This window comes from Haliotis cracherodii, unplaced genomic scaffold, assembly GCF_022045235.1.
Source record: "Haliotis cracherodii isolate W230 unplaced genomic scaffold, xgHalCrac1.p SCAF_10, whole genome shotgun sequence".
In the NCBI taxonomy this organism is placed as follows: Eukaryota; Metazoa; Mollusca; class Gastropoda; order Lepetellida; family Haliotidae; genus Haliotis; species Haliotis cracherodii.
In genome coordinates, this window is record NW_027266265.1 from 2,230,509 (window position 1) to 2,249,217 (window position 18,709).

Sequence of the window (18,709 nt, forward strand, 5' to 3'; positions counted from 1 at the left end):
GACTTATGATTTAAACTGCTGATGTTATTACCGAATACCGTAGGTGCTTGGAACAAATTATGGTTACCACCGTTAATTAAAATCCTTCTTTGGACATTAATGATTTAAAATTACCTTCTGTGATACATTTGTCCGTTGTATACCAAATATGGGATTACTTTTTAAAATGTGAAGTTTTTAATTTGACTCAGTATACATTCTCATCTGCAGAGGTAAATGTTTGTTCTGTGTTGAGCAACATTGTGAAATCATCTGGATGTTGGGCCTAGACTTTTAAGGAGGGCATTATTTTCTTTCTTTTATTTCGTGAAACCTCTGTCCAGTACTGTAAGTATGTCTTTTTTATACACACTGAACCGCAAAAAAAAACGACACCATGGATAGATATATCAGAAACCTTATTTGTCCAAAAACTGCAAACATACTTTGAGACATTTTGAAAAGATGAACATTGGTAAAACTGGTGAAATGTTCTCAAAGTCAAACATAACACCAGTCTCTCTGAAAATGGTATCACAAGTCAGTATCTCGTGTGTCCGCCATGGTATTGATGACTGCCGTGCAACGTCGATACATGGAATTGATGAGGCGGTTGATGAAGGCCATAGACACTTGAGCCCACACTCTGAGGAACGCCTGACGCAGTTCAGCTGCAGTTGTCGGCCTTGGTCGGACGCCATTCCGTATTTACGAACCACAAAATCAGCAAGTTAGAAATGTCTGCATTCATCGGTCACATCTACCTTCAGAATGATAAACCCGGTTCTGAGAGATCATCCCGGGAGAGGGGCACTGTTACAGGCTGTGACGATGTGAGAGGTGGCATGGTGGCATGGTCCAAGGGAGGCTACTCTCATTTGCTGCACACAGTTCAAGGTAATAATTTGGGTGTTAATGCGATGATGCTCAGACTACTCGTTTTTATGTCTACCTCAAAACTTCGTTTGGGCGGGGCATTATTGCATCCCAAAAAATATATGATGCAATTTAAATATTTTTGAAACATTAAAACAAACAAAATGTACCGGGAAGCAGCAGAATCAAAAGCGAATCTGACGGTACTCGAAAAACCCCTCCGACTTGACGACTCCAGAAACAAACAAACCCCATCAGCACTTGTACCTGGGAAATTAGATTTTTTTCGTGAATCCAAATAGTTAACACATTACTATCAATGATAATATACGACTTCCCTACTCTATTCGTCATCTTGGAGCTCCCAGGAGGCCAGGATTGCAATCAATTCGTCTTACAAATAACAGTTTGAGGATGCTTGGTCAGGAGAGTAAGATCCCGAGGAAGCAGCTCAAAGATACACCCTGCAGCAGCAGGTCCTTGAGGAACATTCCTGTTTCTTGATAGCTTGCTTCTCTCAGCTGAATACTTTCTGTGGCATGGTATTGTCTGTTGATAGTCTAGCCTCGTTAAAGATGTTCAAATTGAATTATCTTTAGTGACCAGCCATTTCAGTCCCTGCTCCAAAATATAACATTTTCTGCTCTGGAAGGGGGTGCCAAACAATTTTATTTATTTCCACAATACATTGTTTCACGGACATCCAGCATATCCAACGAACATCATAGAGTTGTCGGACTACGGTTATAACGAACTCAAAGGGACCACTAATTTTAGTTCGTTATAGCTGCAGTTCGTTAAAGCATATATACAGCATATATGCAGCAAATATTCAACAAAAGGACGGGATCAAAACACATTTCGTAATATCCGTCCGTTCGTTTAAAGCGGGTGCGTTATAAACGTGGTGTACTGTACTTTTAACATTTAACATATTAAAGCTGTTCAAATATTGGTGTCTTTATGTTTGGATAATGCAGAAAGATGTTTACTATCAATTTCTACCAGTACAAAACTGTCACCTTACAATACGAATACTACTATACGATCACTATTTCTTTCAGCTTAAATCTTACATTGCACCATACATATATCGATTCTAGTCTACACAGACAAGCACGTGTGGCAGTAGATAGCATAGCTTTAAGATGGGGACGTACACGGGTCTGGATCATCAACGTCGATTGTGTTGGTCCTGTAATAGGTATAATCTTGTTTGCAAATTGATTACAAATCTCAGAAAAAATCGTAAATCCATAATATGGTTTGCCGTATTCCTTCCATCTAATCTGGTGAAGTCGTACCTCAGTCCATGATGCTTCTAGCTACATATTGTGCATATTGGTCATGCAATGAAACAGTATAGGCCAATGCAATCCCGCTGTAATGTGACTCCATGAGTGAGTGAGTTGAGTTTTACGTCGCTTTAAGCAATATTCACGCAATATAACAAGAAATGGGGTCCACACATTGTTCCAATGTAAGGAACCGAACCCGGGCCTTCGGCTTGACGAGGGAACACTTTAACCATTTGGCTATCCCACGTCCCCTATATTCATGTTCAGTGCTGTTTTTCTTTGGTCTGTGGCTTAAAATTAAAAACAAACGCAATACGTAAAATGGTAGTTCGCTGTATGCACCGAAATACCATAGTCCAGTCAACCTAGGCCATTTTTTCACGCAACTTGGAACACATTGCAACAGAATATATTACACTACAAGGTCCCTAGAACAACATAATAAAAGTCCCAAGCAACCCCAGTTTGAGAAATATAATTAATTTGCGAAATTCAATAATGGCCACCAATTATCAATCTATCTTCCATATTTCAGATGAGATTCAATCTTCTGATGAAAAAAAATATGTTCTTTTGCTAAATAGCCATATTGTGTTTCTAAATAGATATTCACAATTACTGAACGTTTTCTGCTATTGACAAATCTACAAAAAAATCAAGATGGCCGACACATTTCCTAAATGTGTGTTCAGATTGTTGAATCTTTTAACTCTTATCAGTGTGCGAGGCATAATTTTTACTTGGCGCACTAACTCACGGAAGTATGATTAACACCTTACATAAGAAACTCCGTCGCCAGTGACCCTGGTAGCCAAAAGATCCAAGATGGCCACCAAGAGATGGATAGATAGACATGTAATACACCGTTGGTCTCTGATGACATATTTGAGTAATTTGAACTTCTACATTGGGATAAACAGACCCAAAGATGCATGTACAATACTCAAACATCAATATCTATCACTTAAATGACATGTTTTGGCGAGTGTAAATACCAGTAATGATTGTTTTTGTCTGTATCTACTTATTGACAATAAACTCTAATACAAGTTTGTTTTTATTCATGTAAAGATTAGTTGGAAAAAAGTATGACTACATGAGGTCCTCTCAGAAATAATCCAAACCAGTTGTTTCACAAGAATTCGATGAGTTATCTCCCTTGTAGTTCATCTGTTGAAATCCAATGTATCCACCAAACATCAATACTTGAATATTAATCTGAAAAAGCTCATTCAGTTACAGGATTATGTGATTCACAATCATTCATTAGTACGTGATAAACAGGGGAAATTGTCAAAGTGAATGCAGTAGCTTGAGGCTGCAGGCTCATAATATACATACATGTACATCGAAAGTCTCAACAAGTTTGTCATCCTCTGAGAAGTCTGGTAACTGTTTATTGGTGCAGCTTGTGTCATTGTATTCCCCGCACACAGCATTGCACATTTCCGGCAAGTGCATCTTTGTGCGTTACAGTCTTTTTATAAATTACAGCCGATGATGTCCGGGAGTGCTGGAGGTGCTGCAGGCGGTTCTGACTGTATTGGTAAACACGTCCATCTATGAAGTGCCATCTCCACTCTAATGGATTCATATTTAACCCTTTCCACTCCTTTATCTGGTAGTAGACAAGGGGGTTGTGGTATCTGGTAGCTGCAGAGGATGGTGGCAGAATTTGTGGCTCTACGCGTGATAAGTTCTTCATGAGCTTCCCAAACAATCACTTGTATCGTAAGCTATCCAACACTTCCTTCTTATATCCTCCAGTTTAAGACACAAAGACATAAATCACTGCACAGCAGCTGTTTTGATTGCTTTATGCACCACACCAAGTTCCTTCTTGAAGCTGGCTTGTATTCTCGTGCTGTGAACAAGTCATGTGCTTCACTTTCAACATGATGGAGAAGGAGGATGGGCATGTCTGTATCATCTCTCACAGGACAGTTTGACAGCGTCGGAATCCGCATGGACTGTGCTGCACCCAGCTCCTTCCAGTTTGTCACCCAGACAAAGCGCTGTTTATGTTTTGCTGTGTTCAAGATTTTTCCTTCTACGATAAAATAACCATTTCCCCCGTGAAATATTCGTTCTCCCCTGAACAGGCCCCTGTGCGACATCTTACGTTGATGGATCATCGTTGTGGCCATTAAAGACAACAGTAGCAGGCGTATATTTCCATACAAAATATAGATGGTGTATAGTTTATATACGTGATATAACGTAGAACCTCTTGGTCAGAGTAGCGGTGAAGAAGCGCACTACTATAAATGTACTAGACATTTTCAGGTTCTCGTTGTTTTATTTCAATGGTTTTCCATCAGCAAGGGTTGCCTTACTGGCCTGCAGTGCAAGGAAGGGATGATTCATATAATGGTCCCCATCTGGGTGACAAACTGGATAGACCTGGGTGCAGTTGTGTACATGCAAAACAAGCGAACATTATCTTGTGTTTTTATATGCCGGATGTAAGGAGGAAGGATTTGGATAACTTAAGGTATAAGTGATTCTGTTGGAGGGTGATGAAGAACCTACCACATGCAGAACCACAAACTCTGCCAACCTTTGTAGCCACAAGATACCACAGTTCCCGTGTCTACTACCAAGTAATGGAGTAGAAAGGGTTCAGTATGAACCCATTGGATTGAGGACGACACATGATAGATGGACGTCCCTTACTAATACAGACAGATCAGCTTGCAGCACTTTCAGCATTCTAGGACATCATCTGCTGTAATTGCAAATGCGACTTAAAACACAGAAGAAGCACTTGTCAGAAATACGGTGTCATTTCAATGTTGAGATGATGATGACAGACCTGTTGAGACTTTCGAGGTATAATGACCCTGCAACATCTAGCTACAGCATTCTCCATGACAACTTTGCCACTAATTCTTTACGTAATAATGTTCATAAATCACACAACCATGTAACTGAATAAGCAGTTGGTGAAACGTTGTCAGATTTACATTCAAATATTGGTATTTGGTAGTTATAGTGGTCTACAATGACAATAAATGAACTACAATGACGATAACTCACCCACTACTTGTGAAAGAACTGTTTTTTCGGTAAATTCTGAGAGAACCTCATGTCGTCATTCTTGTTTGAATTCCAACATGAATGAAAACAAAACTTGTTATAGTGTTTATTGTCATGGTAATAAGGAGATACAGACAATATAATCAATATTGATATTTGAACTCGGCAAAACTTGTCATTTAAAAGATAAATATTGATGTTTAATGGTTACATTAGAGTTATGCAAATATTGGAGTATTGTACATGCATCGTTTTAGAAACACAATATGGCTAATTCGCAATAGAACCTCATCTGAAATATGGAAGATATATTCATTATTGGTGGCCATAGTGAATTATGCAAATTAGATATATTTCTCAAACTAGGATTGCTTGGGACTTTTAGTATGTTGATCTAGGGACCTTGTAGAATTCATTGTGGTGACATAAATTCTGGTGCAATTTGTTTAAGTGAAACAGGTTTCCCACCTGCTCGCCTTCAAATCATATTATGTGTCTCCGTTATTGGCTTAATCTATATATCTGATAACATAGTACTTCAAATTAGTTTTGGTGCAAAGCCCGTCGTCTCGTGTTACATAATCATACAACTTGCACTGTCTCTGATGTGAAAAGCCGGTTAGTGTAAAAGCGAGACAGTATTGTGTCGCAATACAAAGACTCCCGCACTGTCGTAAACTGGTAGTTGATGACGTCATTATGGCTGACACATTTACATCCGGTTCGACATTTGTCTGCTCCAGAGAATAATATTTATGCCGCATGGTGGGTGTCTGTAAGCATACTTCGGTATCTGTAAAAGAGCAAAATTTAAGAACATGCATTTATTTCTTTTCTAAGATGACAAATCTAAAATTCACCTCTTATTGGAGCTGAACTTAAAATCAATTCGTAATCTGTGATGTAAATTGAATAACCTCGAACAGGGCTAACTGACGGGCTCTTCCACCTAATTACCTGCACCCTTATGTGAAGGGACAAATTTACGTTTTGAACATAATATAACACAACTAAAATGGGTAGATTGTTTTTTAACCTCCCCCCTTTCCCCATCTTTTGAAGTGGTTGGATTTACTCACCAAACATTGAAAGTATTCTTAATCAATTTCTTTGGTATGCCAAAACATGTGTATTGAAGAGGAATATAGCTTATTTATTTATGGGAATCGCCAAAGATTTCATTCATAGCCAGTTCGTATGTTTCCAATACCGTGAGTTTGACTAAACACAACTGTGCAGTGTCCTTTGAGACACAATTAGGACTTGGAAGCGCCAAGTTCACTGTGAATCTTCCATGCTGTCAACAGTATGTTACGTATTGGAGAAAACACGCTCACGAGGTTTTGGTAGACAGACCATGCCCTGGGGAGAGGGAAAAACCAAGGGGTCGAAGCCCCCGCGGTTTTTCCCGACCCCCAGGGCATGCTCTGTCTACCAAAACCGAGGGAAAGTGTTTTTCCATGCTTATAAACCGAAAAAAGAAACTTAAAACAACATTTTTCAACATTTTTGTTTCGAACATACTTTCCATGAACCTTAGGAAACGCGCGTAAATATCTGTTGCTTGCGAACGGATCTTGAAAAGGACATTCTAAAAACCAGTGAGTGTAGCCTCGTGGTACACTCACTGGGCTACTGATATGAAGGTTGCGAGTTCGATCCTCGGGAATATGGAGAAAACATTTGTAATTTGATTTTACATTTCATTACATGTTACAGTCTGAACGGAAGTTATATTTATAAAATACCCAGGATATTATATAATATCCCTGGGACATTACAACGTCCCTGTTTATAAGATTTAACCCGACTGGAAAGTAATACTTAACAATAGGTTTTAATGCCTATAGAAAGAAGTCTCTTACTTAATAGCGATCCCAATGAATAGGTTTATAATTGTTGTACACGCACTTTAGAAGTCGTTTTAAAACCAGTTGGCAGTGACACATACTTAAATTTATCAAGTCATTCCTCGATAATTCGGTTGCAAAATGAACAAGGAATTTCAATATTTTTACTCTATGCCATAATCAAGCATGGCAACCAGCGGTATGCAGTATTCAAACAATGTAGACCGTTATATGACAGAAACATCCGGAATTCGTCTCAAACTATTCAGATGACGGTTCATTCAGTTTTAAAACGTCCTATTGGGACACACATTCAAATTGATATTTTTATATTTTATATAAAGGAAATACAAAAATGTGGTGCCAGGATCAATAATGTTCAGATTAGTGGAATTCTAACATGCTTTCGATAACTGTTTTCAAAGGACTGACATTGCATATATCACTACAGCACAATTTCCCCAAAAAATGAAATCATTTTATGCAACTAACTGGTCTGGCAATTTATGCGTGCCTTTTAATTTTTTTATTTCAGCAATGAATCCCTTGTCCCAAACATAGAGAGAATGAATTACTATGATACCTTCATAAACGGAATCGTGATGTGGATCTGCTTTTTACTGAAGTTACTGTCTACATATATACATATAAATCTACTTCATCTGACCTCAGTCGCGTGTGATGGAGATTGTTACTGCTGGTCTGTAAAAATGACAGTTTGAACAAAACAAACTGAATGAGGTCGCTTTGCAATGTAATGACGTAATAAAATATATAACATCAGGTGTATAACGGGTTCAGATTTAAATTTTAAGATTAATAGTCGGAATCGTACTATCGACTGTTTTAAGCAGATATTCCTTATTTTTGTCGCTTTATTTATAAGCATGAGAATGGGTAATAAATAGAGTAACCCACTTGGTACTCGTGATTACGGACAATGTGTCTCTCATTAATTATTAGAAATTTCACTCGTGACAAATTTTCCGTAACCTCGTTGGTAATCAAATAAATGTTATTCAGCTTCAAGCCGTTCATACGCTTGTGGGATACTAAGGATTATGGATTCACTACTTGCACTATTTGTTTATGATAACACAGAGCGAATAACTGTCTCTTTTATGCAAACACCTACAGGCATTAAAATATATAAGAAAGCTGTTCACAAATAAGAACACGTTGAACAAACTTGCGACTAATCTAACCAATGAGTTTAGGACTGTTCGTTTAACAGCTATGCCAGAGCAGGATTAGCCTTTAAAAAGGCTGGGTTGGTGTATCCGCAGATGGGAAGGAGAGGGGAAATGGGGTTTACAGTTGCGTTCAAGATTATTGAACTTACGTGACAGAGCTAGAGTAAGACAAACCAATTATATGGTTGGTTAATGTGTTTTTGCCGTTGCTTTGTTATCGTGATTCGATTTCAAATACCGATCGACTGGTATTTCAGTTCTTGTTCCTCATGACAAACAATTAATCAACATGAAACATAGTTTGTATATTGATTTTGTGAAACACTAACAAGAGCCCCTATAATCATCACGGTAGTTCTAAAGAATTCCATTTGATTAATTGACGTGTCCAATCAATTTATTATCTGTGGCTCCAGACTTAATGCTATTTTATTAAAGGGAAAAGCTTTCAAGGAACATGTTTTAAGGCTCCCTTTGACAAACATGGGAAAAGGTTGAGGTTGTGTCATCTGAACTTAATAAGTTAACAACAACATATCACTAGTTTAAATTTAATTTCTAATAATAACGTTAATAAATGATTGAGAAATGAAATGTCAACACATGGTAGACGACGACGAATACATCCATTTTGACAGCTCACCAAGGCCGGCGTATCCGTCAGTGATATCAACATTGTAATGTAAATGTGGTCTGTTTATTGTTATTGACAGCATGGTAGAGTCTTTATACCATGTAGCCTACTGAAACACTAAGTGTATCACACTTGGATACACGAGTCTGTTTTTAACTCAAAATACATCGAGTATTAGGTTTGTAATATCTTAATGTTTCCGTTCTTATAAGGGACCGTTGCACGTTGGTCAGAATATCCTTAAGGGGTGTGTGGGGTTGATGAGAGTATTGCTTCAATATTTGAGTCGGTTCTTGACGACGTACAGTGTTTTTGTTTTCCTCCGACAGAGCCAAACAATAATACAAAATCACAACACAATGTTAACAGAACATGCCACGTGTCCAATTAACAATAAACTGTATTTATTTCTATTTTTACTTTTCTCAGTCGGTTCTACTTAGCTGGCATAGAAATAGCTGAGTGTGGTGCATTGTTGCAAGAGGCCAAGGGACAGGAAGGTGTTTGATCAGCATCAAGGCATAAAATATTCTACATGATTGCGTAAGCCATCTTGGGATTCTTTTATGGAGATCATAACTCAACTCATGCAACCTTTTCATCACCCGTGGTTAGAATGTGGAGGGTTACATACGTACCAAATATAGACTGGGACGGAAGGAGATTTTGACAGAATGAAATATGGCCCAATTTCCTGTCTGATCCACTGGATATATAATCGTACACTGCCAAGCACGTGATACTGCCACGGAGACTGTCTTGTACATTTAAAGCTTGGCCCACACGGAGGCGTCCTGGCTCTGCTGTGCTAGGGGATCCCTTGACGCACGTGGAAACACGTGTCACATACGAGGCACCAATGACAATTCCAATGTTACTAACATTGCTTTCAATGATGACAAAGTGCCACACATCTGCTGTTAGAGCGACCGTGTGATCCAGAGAGTCACAACACGAAGAGGAATCACATAATGTTAGGGTCACGTTTGACGATCTCACAGTCAGCTTCACATCTGCAATGCCAGCTTCAGTCCCAGTGTATCTGTAGTGTAGTATTGTTCCTGAAGACGGGATGCCCGGCTTTACAAAGAGGGCGATCTGGAAATCGCTCTGCATGATCCCAAAAGTCACGTTCAGGTCTAAGTAGGAGACAGAAGCACCATCAAGCATCAGAGACTGTCGGGAAGGGATCTCGGGACAGCCATCGGCGAGTCTGGCACACTCGGACTGAAGAGGGTATTGTGGTGCTGTCCCACTTATGCTGTAACCAAATGTTGTGTTGTCTAGTCGCCACAGTGTGACTGGTTGGTGGACGACTTGGATACTAGTCGTAGTTACAGTTGTAGTTGTAGTTGTAGTTGTAGGTGTTGTGGTCGTAGTTGTTGTTGTTGTTGAAGGGGTTAGAGTTGTTGTCGGATTTGAAGTTGAGGTTATTGTGGGGATTGTAGTAGTAGATGTGGGCGTTGTGGTCGTAGTTGTAGTTGTGGTTGTAGTTTCAATCGTGTCGACATCGATGATGTCACTGGGCCCTAGAACAGAAAAAACAAAGCCCATTTACTACATGTATTTTTAGTGATATTTACATAATGCAACAGTTTTCAAATTCATTTCTGAAGGTAATATGAAACTGTCAGAGCATCTTGACGACAGTTTGTGATAATCGATAGTGATATGAGAACATAACATGTTTTATCTATATCTATTTCGGTCATGATATTGTCAGACAGTTAGTCCAGTCACACGCATAAAATGGTCTTTCTGAATATTTCTGAGTGGATGTTACTTTTAGTTTTAACAAATGGACCACATCATTTAAATATTTATCACATATACGAACTTCCTTCTTGAAAGTGCAAGCCATATTGATTTGAAAATGTAATTTAACTTTTAATTTATCATGAGGGATTGATGTGCAATGGGCGGAAAAATAAAAAAGTTATTAAATTCAATAACTTTAAGTTATTTGTGTGATTAATTACAACTGTATCATGTTTGGTTTGCTACTATGAAATTAGGCCTTGCTAGATTTGTGTCACATTAAGTCTTTGTAGTTTTGAAAAGGATTTGCTGGGCCCTACATTATATCTGTTTTTATAGATTCCTTTAAAACCCAGGAATCCAGTAATAAGCTGGGGTGTATGTAGTCTTAGATGTAATAGGTATTACATGAGTGTGTAAAAATAATTCATGATTGTCACATTTTCCCCGAACGCATTTAACTGATTCACAAAGGAACAATGTGGTTGGACTCGCTAGCAGAATCACTAGTGGCTGCAGGTTGTGTGCTCCTTTGGTGTGTATACACGGGATGGGTGCTTGATGATAAAGATATGTACATTTCATTATTTAGCGTCAGATTCCTGTGATCGCTTTCAGCAGGTGTAACCGTTCTGTCTGTTTGGAACCACAGTGTACAGTGGCACCACAATCGCCAGCTATGAACTCAATGGAACGCTCATTGACGAGTTGCATCTCCGCATACAACACCACAATGAAAAGAAACTAGCACTGCGACATGCCCGACACGCCAAGTGGGCTTATATTTCTAAATGTGGGATCCATCTTGTCATTTCGTCCGTTGACTGGTGCCAGTCATTCCTTGATCACGACGCTATTCCTTGATATAGAGGATAGAGTTCTCTGCATATATGGCATGCTGTTCAGTCTGTGATCAGCCGTCACACATTCATATGTGCAGTCAATTTGTATAAGTTCCCACACCAAACATCTGGTGCTGCGCTAAACCTTTATTTTCTGTACGAGTAACTGATGAGTAAATGAGTAGTAACTCATTTCCGACGAGTGTTGGTGGCAGCTCATTGAAGCGATCGTAACAATTCAAGTGCTTTTGTTTCTTTTGATTTTATTGACGGTCTGCGACAGCTAGAGTTCCTGAGTTGTTCGGCTTTATACATTAGTGTTACCTAACCAGGGGTGCAGATATACTACAAGTATACTTCGAGTTTCTTGAAGGATCGCTGTACCTCTGTGGAAGTGAGACGAGGGCGATTCAGGGCCCTCCACGAACTGACTAACGTCGTATCTTCTTGCCCACTCCGGACGGGATACCTATCAGAAGACTTATCGCTTGCGTACAACACAGAATCCTAGATTTAAGAATGGATGAGGTACCTTACTCAAGAAATTCGACTGTGACAAAAACTGGACATCCGTGATAGCACTGACTGTAAACCTCATGCACTATGTTGTAATATAATTTCTTAAGTATTCATTGATCTTATATGGACATTTACTCATTTCACATTATAGTGCTTTACATATCGATTTCTAGGTTGACTTTCGCATTTCAACTTGGGACTCAACACGTAGAGTGTTGGGTGCAGCATGTAAAATATACTGTAATGGAGAAGCAGATATTGATAAAAGGTCCAATATTTGGTTTTGCGCATGAACCGAATTTTTTCATGTTTTTAAGCGTAAAACGATAACTGTGTTTAACTATGTTTTCTTATACGACATTCTGAGAGAACGGAATACTAGCTGATATTTGAACGGCATAGTGACACTATAAATAACCTTTCTTTGTAAGGCAATGTATAACCTGCACACATGGTACTATAAACAACTTGAAGTAAAAGATGATATGCTTATGCCCACAAAGAAAATCTGCATATTTCAGACATTAAAACTCGCATGGTGGTGTAGTGGACGGTGATGTCCAGAAGGCCAGCCGAGGCTATCCAGTGCTTGTGAAACAGCAGCCACATCAACGTATATCCCGATTGTTCGTGTGTCTTCGTTGATAAATAATAACCTATAGACAGCATACGAAAGATATGCCTCCACACCATCGGAATCGATCAGTTACGTCACCCACCTGGTCTTTTCCAGTGTGTCAGAGATATCATTCTACACCATAACAACCATGGAGCGTTCTTGGTTTTTCGCCACAACAACAAAGACTCATTTTCCGGGAAAAGACCTCCAATGATAACACCGTTTAACATCAGTTGTTACAGCATCTACGACTCTCCATTTCCCCAGTGCTTATTCGTCACTACCCAGTGAATCACATCCCACTGTTTCATTTGAAAAGGAAGGAGAGTGGATTATTTGGGAACCTCCCCGAACAGTGTTCAATATTCCAGGGAAATGGGAGCTGGTATACCGGAAGAGGCTGTATCAAGAAGGGGACAACTCCAGTCAGAAATGCAAGTGCTGAGAAGAGCTGAAGAGGATGCATACACACAAGAACAAGAACGCCATCATGCCTTGTAAGATGCTTATGGCAGGGAAGAGGCCTGGTGCAAGCCCTGCTGCAACTATGCAGGGCAGACGAGTACCACAAATTTCAACAGCGGTTTCTTTGAACATCAGCAGAGTGTGAGTGAGTGAGTTGGGTTTAACGCCGCTTTTAACAGTATTCCAGTTACATCACGACGTGTCAGCTTAATGTGGGAGGATAGCCCGAAGTGATGCAGGTCACAGACGTTTACCACTTCGGTGAAACCCACGAGCACGGGTATGGTGCTGACAAACCTAGAAACATAATCGGGGCGAACCGGGATTCGAACCCACAATCATAGGTTTCAGGCGTGGCCAAGGGACGCACCTCTGCAAAGCGAATCGCGGCGCCTTAGCCGACTTGGCCACCCGTGACCCCACATCAGCAGAGACTTAGAGTAGAAGAGGATATCTTTTGGCTAAAAGAGGAGCTCAAAGCGCAGAAAGATGCATGATGTAATGGGTTAATCAGTTAATAGGCGAGGAGGCGGAACTTAGGAAAATGGCAGACATGAACATGGCACCATAAGCAAAATTCGGAGGAAATCATCCGTAAATGGACGCCCAATCAAAACTCTTAACAGTTAATTGAGATGAGGCAGATTTAAACTCCATTATTGAAGTTCCTTGAACTTCGAAGAAAGGAGCATTGTACCACCAGTCAATACCCAACCAGTTCCCCAAGTCCCAAGAATGAGCCTTGGGAAGTCAAGACCGGAAATTCTAATACCAAGCTCTAACCAACCCATACTTCCAAATTTCCGGCACTTGCATCCAACCAACACTGGGCAACAAGAAGGCATTGGAAAGCCTGAAGTCAGGTTTCATCACTGATGTGGCAGGACTTAGAATCAAGGGGAAAACCTATCAGTTGCCCAAATGTGCATCACCTAAAGACGATGACGTGCTACTAGGATCAGACTATTGCAACAGTAATAACCTGGATTATCATCTGTTAATCATAGGAAGAAGAGAAGTGCCAATGATGATAAAGGCCAGGTGAGGTCCAGCACAATGTCGGATCAGCCTTCCATCAATGGTCAGCATTCCACCAAACTCCGTCAGAATATTAAATTGTGCTCTAGATGGTGAATCCATCCGAGACCCCTGCTAAACTATATGAAGTGTAGTAGATAAGCCTGGCCTTGGGGATGGAAGCAATCTGCCTGAGCCGAATCAAAGTGAAATCATCAACCAACACGACGGGTTTGTGTAGTCAGACAGGGACGCTAAAGATACCAATCCAACGCCATGCCCAGATCCACCTCCCCATTTGAAGATTTGTACCATCGCTCTTCTGTCAATCTCAAAATACCAGATCAGAAGAAGTTGGCTGAACTTCATATCAATTTAGGATGATTGAGACTTAGGCAACTTCACAGCACTGGAACACAACATTGATACAGGAAATGCCGAGCTGATTCAACAGAGGATGCTGAAGGAAGGCGTCACCCAAACCTCTTCCCCTAATGGTTTTCAGCACAAAGTCTTGTGCTCATACGCAAGCGAGGTAGGGGCGTACGCTGGTACATGGACTACATGCACTAACTTCAATCTGTTTGAAGGACGATTTTCTGCTACCACTGATAAACGAATGCCTCAACGACTCTCCTTACTGCCAGATAAAGATCAGAGAGGAAGATCGTAAAAAGTTAGTCGACATTACCTGTTAGGTCATCCTTTTGCTGCACGAACGGATCACAGTAGTCTGCAATGTTTGCTTAACTTCAAAGTCCCAGTAGGGCAAATAGCGAGGTGGCTCGAAGAACTAAGTGAATGCGACATTACATTGGATAACAGGCCTGAAGCAAAACACCAAAATGCTGATGGTCTGTCCATAATTCCTGTCAAAGAGCCTTGTGAGAACTATCGTTTCGCAATTGAAGTAGAATCCTTGCCATGCGGAGATGTAGATATTGCCAGAAAGCACACAGTAATTATTGACAATACACTAAATCAGTTGATCAGGCAGTCCGAACCGTCACAGTTAGATCTGATGAAGTTCTTGAAGTACTAGGATGTCACAACGCTACCAGGGGATCTTTTCGGGGAAATTTCAAACATTTGGATAAAGAAAACAATTTATGGACATCAACTTATTTGTTGTGAGTAACACAACGTTTCATCAGGTGAATAAATGCTACAAAAGTAATACGATTACAAAGGTGATGAATTGGCGAAGATATGTAATTAGCAATGGAAGCCAGGATTTAGATTATTACTGATTGATACTAGGTTATGAACAATGAACAAACGGGAGGCCGGGGGTAATTAGCACTGATAGGTAATAGAATGGAAATGGCAATGGACAAATGAAAGCCAGCTGATAATTAGCACAGACGATAATCAAAGGAATAAGTCCCAAGCACTGGGCAGATATGTTCCCGGTCACGGGAACGTTTGAATATTTTTATTTAGCGCCCTACCTGGCACCAGTCCAGCTATATATAGGCTTCTGGATCTTCACCGAATCTGACCACACGATTCATTAGGTCACCTCACACTACATCCACAGGTTCTATTCAACCTATGCTGGTCGTAAGAGCCGACTTCGTGGAATTGGTGGTCAGGTTCAGTGAACAGGTTGACAGGTGTCATGGTACCCCGTCGGCATGGATCAATAATCAATCTACGAATTGACTGGTCCAGACGCGATTATTTACTGGCGGCCGTCATTGAGTTGAAATATTGCTGACCGCTTCGTTAGGAAACCAGGTAGCGAGTTTGTGTGTTGTCTATCAGAGGGACATATATGTCGATTATTCCTTGTGGAATAAAGAAGACGGTCTATATTCAGTAGTGCACGGAAGTCATTATTCATTTTACAAGTGTACTTCTATTTCATTCTGTGACACAGACAACAATCAGTTGTCAACAGCGAGGAACCAGCGCAGGTTCCATATCGACCGACTCAGGAGAAATTACATAGACGGACCTGACATAGACGGACCTGTCACATGAACGTGACTCCAAATGAATTATGACACGACATGAGGCATCTTTTGTAACAAACAGACTTCCACTAATTCCTTCAATCAATAACTGTGTTTTTCAAATTCAAAAATTGTCAAAACGGAGTCGACTGTAGACAGACAATAACTGTGATAAACAACAACTAGAGTCTGCAGTGTTGCCACATCAAATGAAACGACAACGACATGGCATGCGTTTGTTAGATAATTCGACATCAACTAGCTTCATTTGAAAACCTGAACTCAGTTACCTTCTAACCATTTTAAACCCCTATTTAATATCTCAGTGAGTGAGTTTGGTTCAATGCCTGTATTTCAGTGGCAGATAACGGGAAAATCCGAGGTGGTGCAGGGTTATATTAGAAATGTGATCAGGATGAATCTGGGATTCGATCCCAACATCAGTATATTCTGGCACGCTTCAGTGACATAACTGTGCCCGTACCCTCTCCCATTTCTTCATAGATGTAGCATGTTAGCAGTGATACATACATTCACGATTGTAACTAAAGAACATGTTTTGAATCATATTGCTTGAAGGTAACGAATTGATTACGAAGCTACACGTTCAGGTGAATATTACACGCGATACATGGATATTTCATTTCAGGAGTTGGATCTGACTGTGAGGTCATTAAGTTGGAGACGTCAAATGATGTCTAAGAATATCTTATCGTGGAATAAAAAGTTAGGAGACTTTAAATGTTCTTATTATCGCTTGATTTGTGAAAATAACATAGCTTGTGTTAATGACATTGTTTATAACTTGTGTTATGACATTATTGTGTTTTTTATAACAATACCATGTTGTCTCATTTGTAACACTGTTTTAACGAGAAAAGTGACTTCCCAATCGGCACACTATTGTTATATCTTTATATTATAGTTTGCCTTAAATATACTGAACGGCAAAAGAAACGTCACCCCAAGTAATATTGCATGAAAAGTTGTCATTTCAATATCTGGGTACTTTTTGTCAAAGTTTCTAAAATTTAACATTACCTGATAAAAAAACAAAGAAGATGACAATTTAAACCGATCGCCCAAACGCATCACGGCAACGGCTTTGTAACCCGATGCACGTGAGTTCCGTACAAATTGAAATGCATATGCGTTCTCCCAGATCGGATAACATTCATTCGTTATAAAATTGCTACCACATGCCAAGATTTACAAGAAATCAGCGACACCAAACTCTTGGACGATTGCAACCTGTACAAACCGCCCAGCAAGCAGCCAATGCATTTCCATGTAAGGACCATTTTCAGGCTCAAGCAACTGGACCAGACCACCAACACTACAGATGATCGACCACGTAGTTAAAGACCAAGGGTCAACACCCGACGTCAGGATCGTCAGATTTTGTGACAGCATCTTCAACATCGCTTTGTTACCGCTGCGGAAACTGCTCGACAGACCATGGCGACACACTAGCGACACATTAGTGCAGACACGGTGCGTCGACGATTGACGAGCAGACACCTCCACTGTCACAGGCCACACTGAGGACCCATTCTGACACCACGTCATCGCCGGGACCGTCTTCAGTGGGCACCAGCATTGGCGCCACCAGCAGTGGAGAAGAGTCCTCTTTTCAGACGAGAGCCGTTAAAGCATCTCAGGAGCAGATGACGGAGCGTCTGCATGGCGACGCCGTAGATAACGTTATTCGAATGCTTGTGTTGTTGAGAGAGACTCGTGGGGTGGTCCGAGCATCATGGTGTGGGGTGGAATTGGTCTTGCACAGAGGGTCGGCGCTGTGGTCTTTCAGAACATCGGTCCAGGGAGAGACAATGGTGTCACGGCAGCTTTGCACATTGATCAAGCCTTGAGACCACACGCCACACTTCATTTGGCACGTCGCCGCAACCACGAGTTTCAGCATGATAACGCCCGTGCCCGCACTGCAAAAGCAACTAGAGACTTTCTCCAGAAGAATGGCATCAGAAACATGCAGTGACCTGCCCCTCAGTCCCGATTTAAATCCCATTGAGCACCTTGGGGACGATATTCAAAGACGGCTGAATGACGTCCGACCAAGGCCGACAACTGCAGCTTAACTGCGTCAGGCGTTCCTCAGAGTGTGGGCTCAAGTGCCTATGGCCTTCATCAACGTATTCGACGTTGCACGGCAGTCATCAATGCACATTGCGGACACACGAGATAATGACTTGTGATACCATTTTCTCAGATACTTTCAACCTTGATGATCAGTTTTGCCAAGTTTCCTCTTTTTAATATGTCTCAAAGTATGTTTACAATGTTTGGACAAATAAGGTTTCTTAAATATCTATCCATGGTGACGTTTCTTTTGCGGTTCAGTATATTTTGTCAGAAGATTTAAGCGCGGCAGTCTCTCCACACACAGTGTTTTCTCTGGTTTTTCGTTGAAAGAAAAGAATATTCTGAAGACAGCACACTATTTCTTTGGGAAGAGCCCACGTTTAATGATTGATAATAATGTTACCGTTTCTGTCATGGAGAGGGTTATCTCCGGATTCGGGCAAAACAATTGTGGACCATTTTCTTGTCTTAATGCCTGAACACTGCTAAACCCGCCGTAAACAAAACTCAATCCCTTTTGATCTGTTATGGTCGCAATATTGTTGAAAATTTGCCAGTG

At 40.5% G+C, this 18,709-nt stretch overlaps 1 protein-coding gene across 1 annotated transcript in view; it reads right to left on the minus strand.

Moving 5' to 3' along the window:
- Positions 1–5,646: 5,646 nt before the first annotated feature.
- LOC139445015 (uncharacterized) overlaps positions 5,647–18,709 on the minus strand; it is a 28,463-nt gene continuing 15,400 nt past the window's right edge. Inside the window, exons 3-4 of the mRNA XM_071226076.1 lie at positions 9,508–10,398; positions 5,647–5,985 (exon numbers count right to left, since the gene is read on the minus strand). Coding sequence (XP_071082177.1) covers positions 5,702–5,985; positions 9,508–10,398 — 1,175 coding nt within the window. The 3' untranslated portion in view covers positions 5,647–5,701. The remainder of the gene's footprint in view (positions 5,986–9,507; positions 10,399–18,709) is intronic.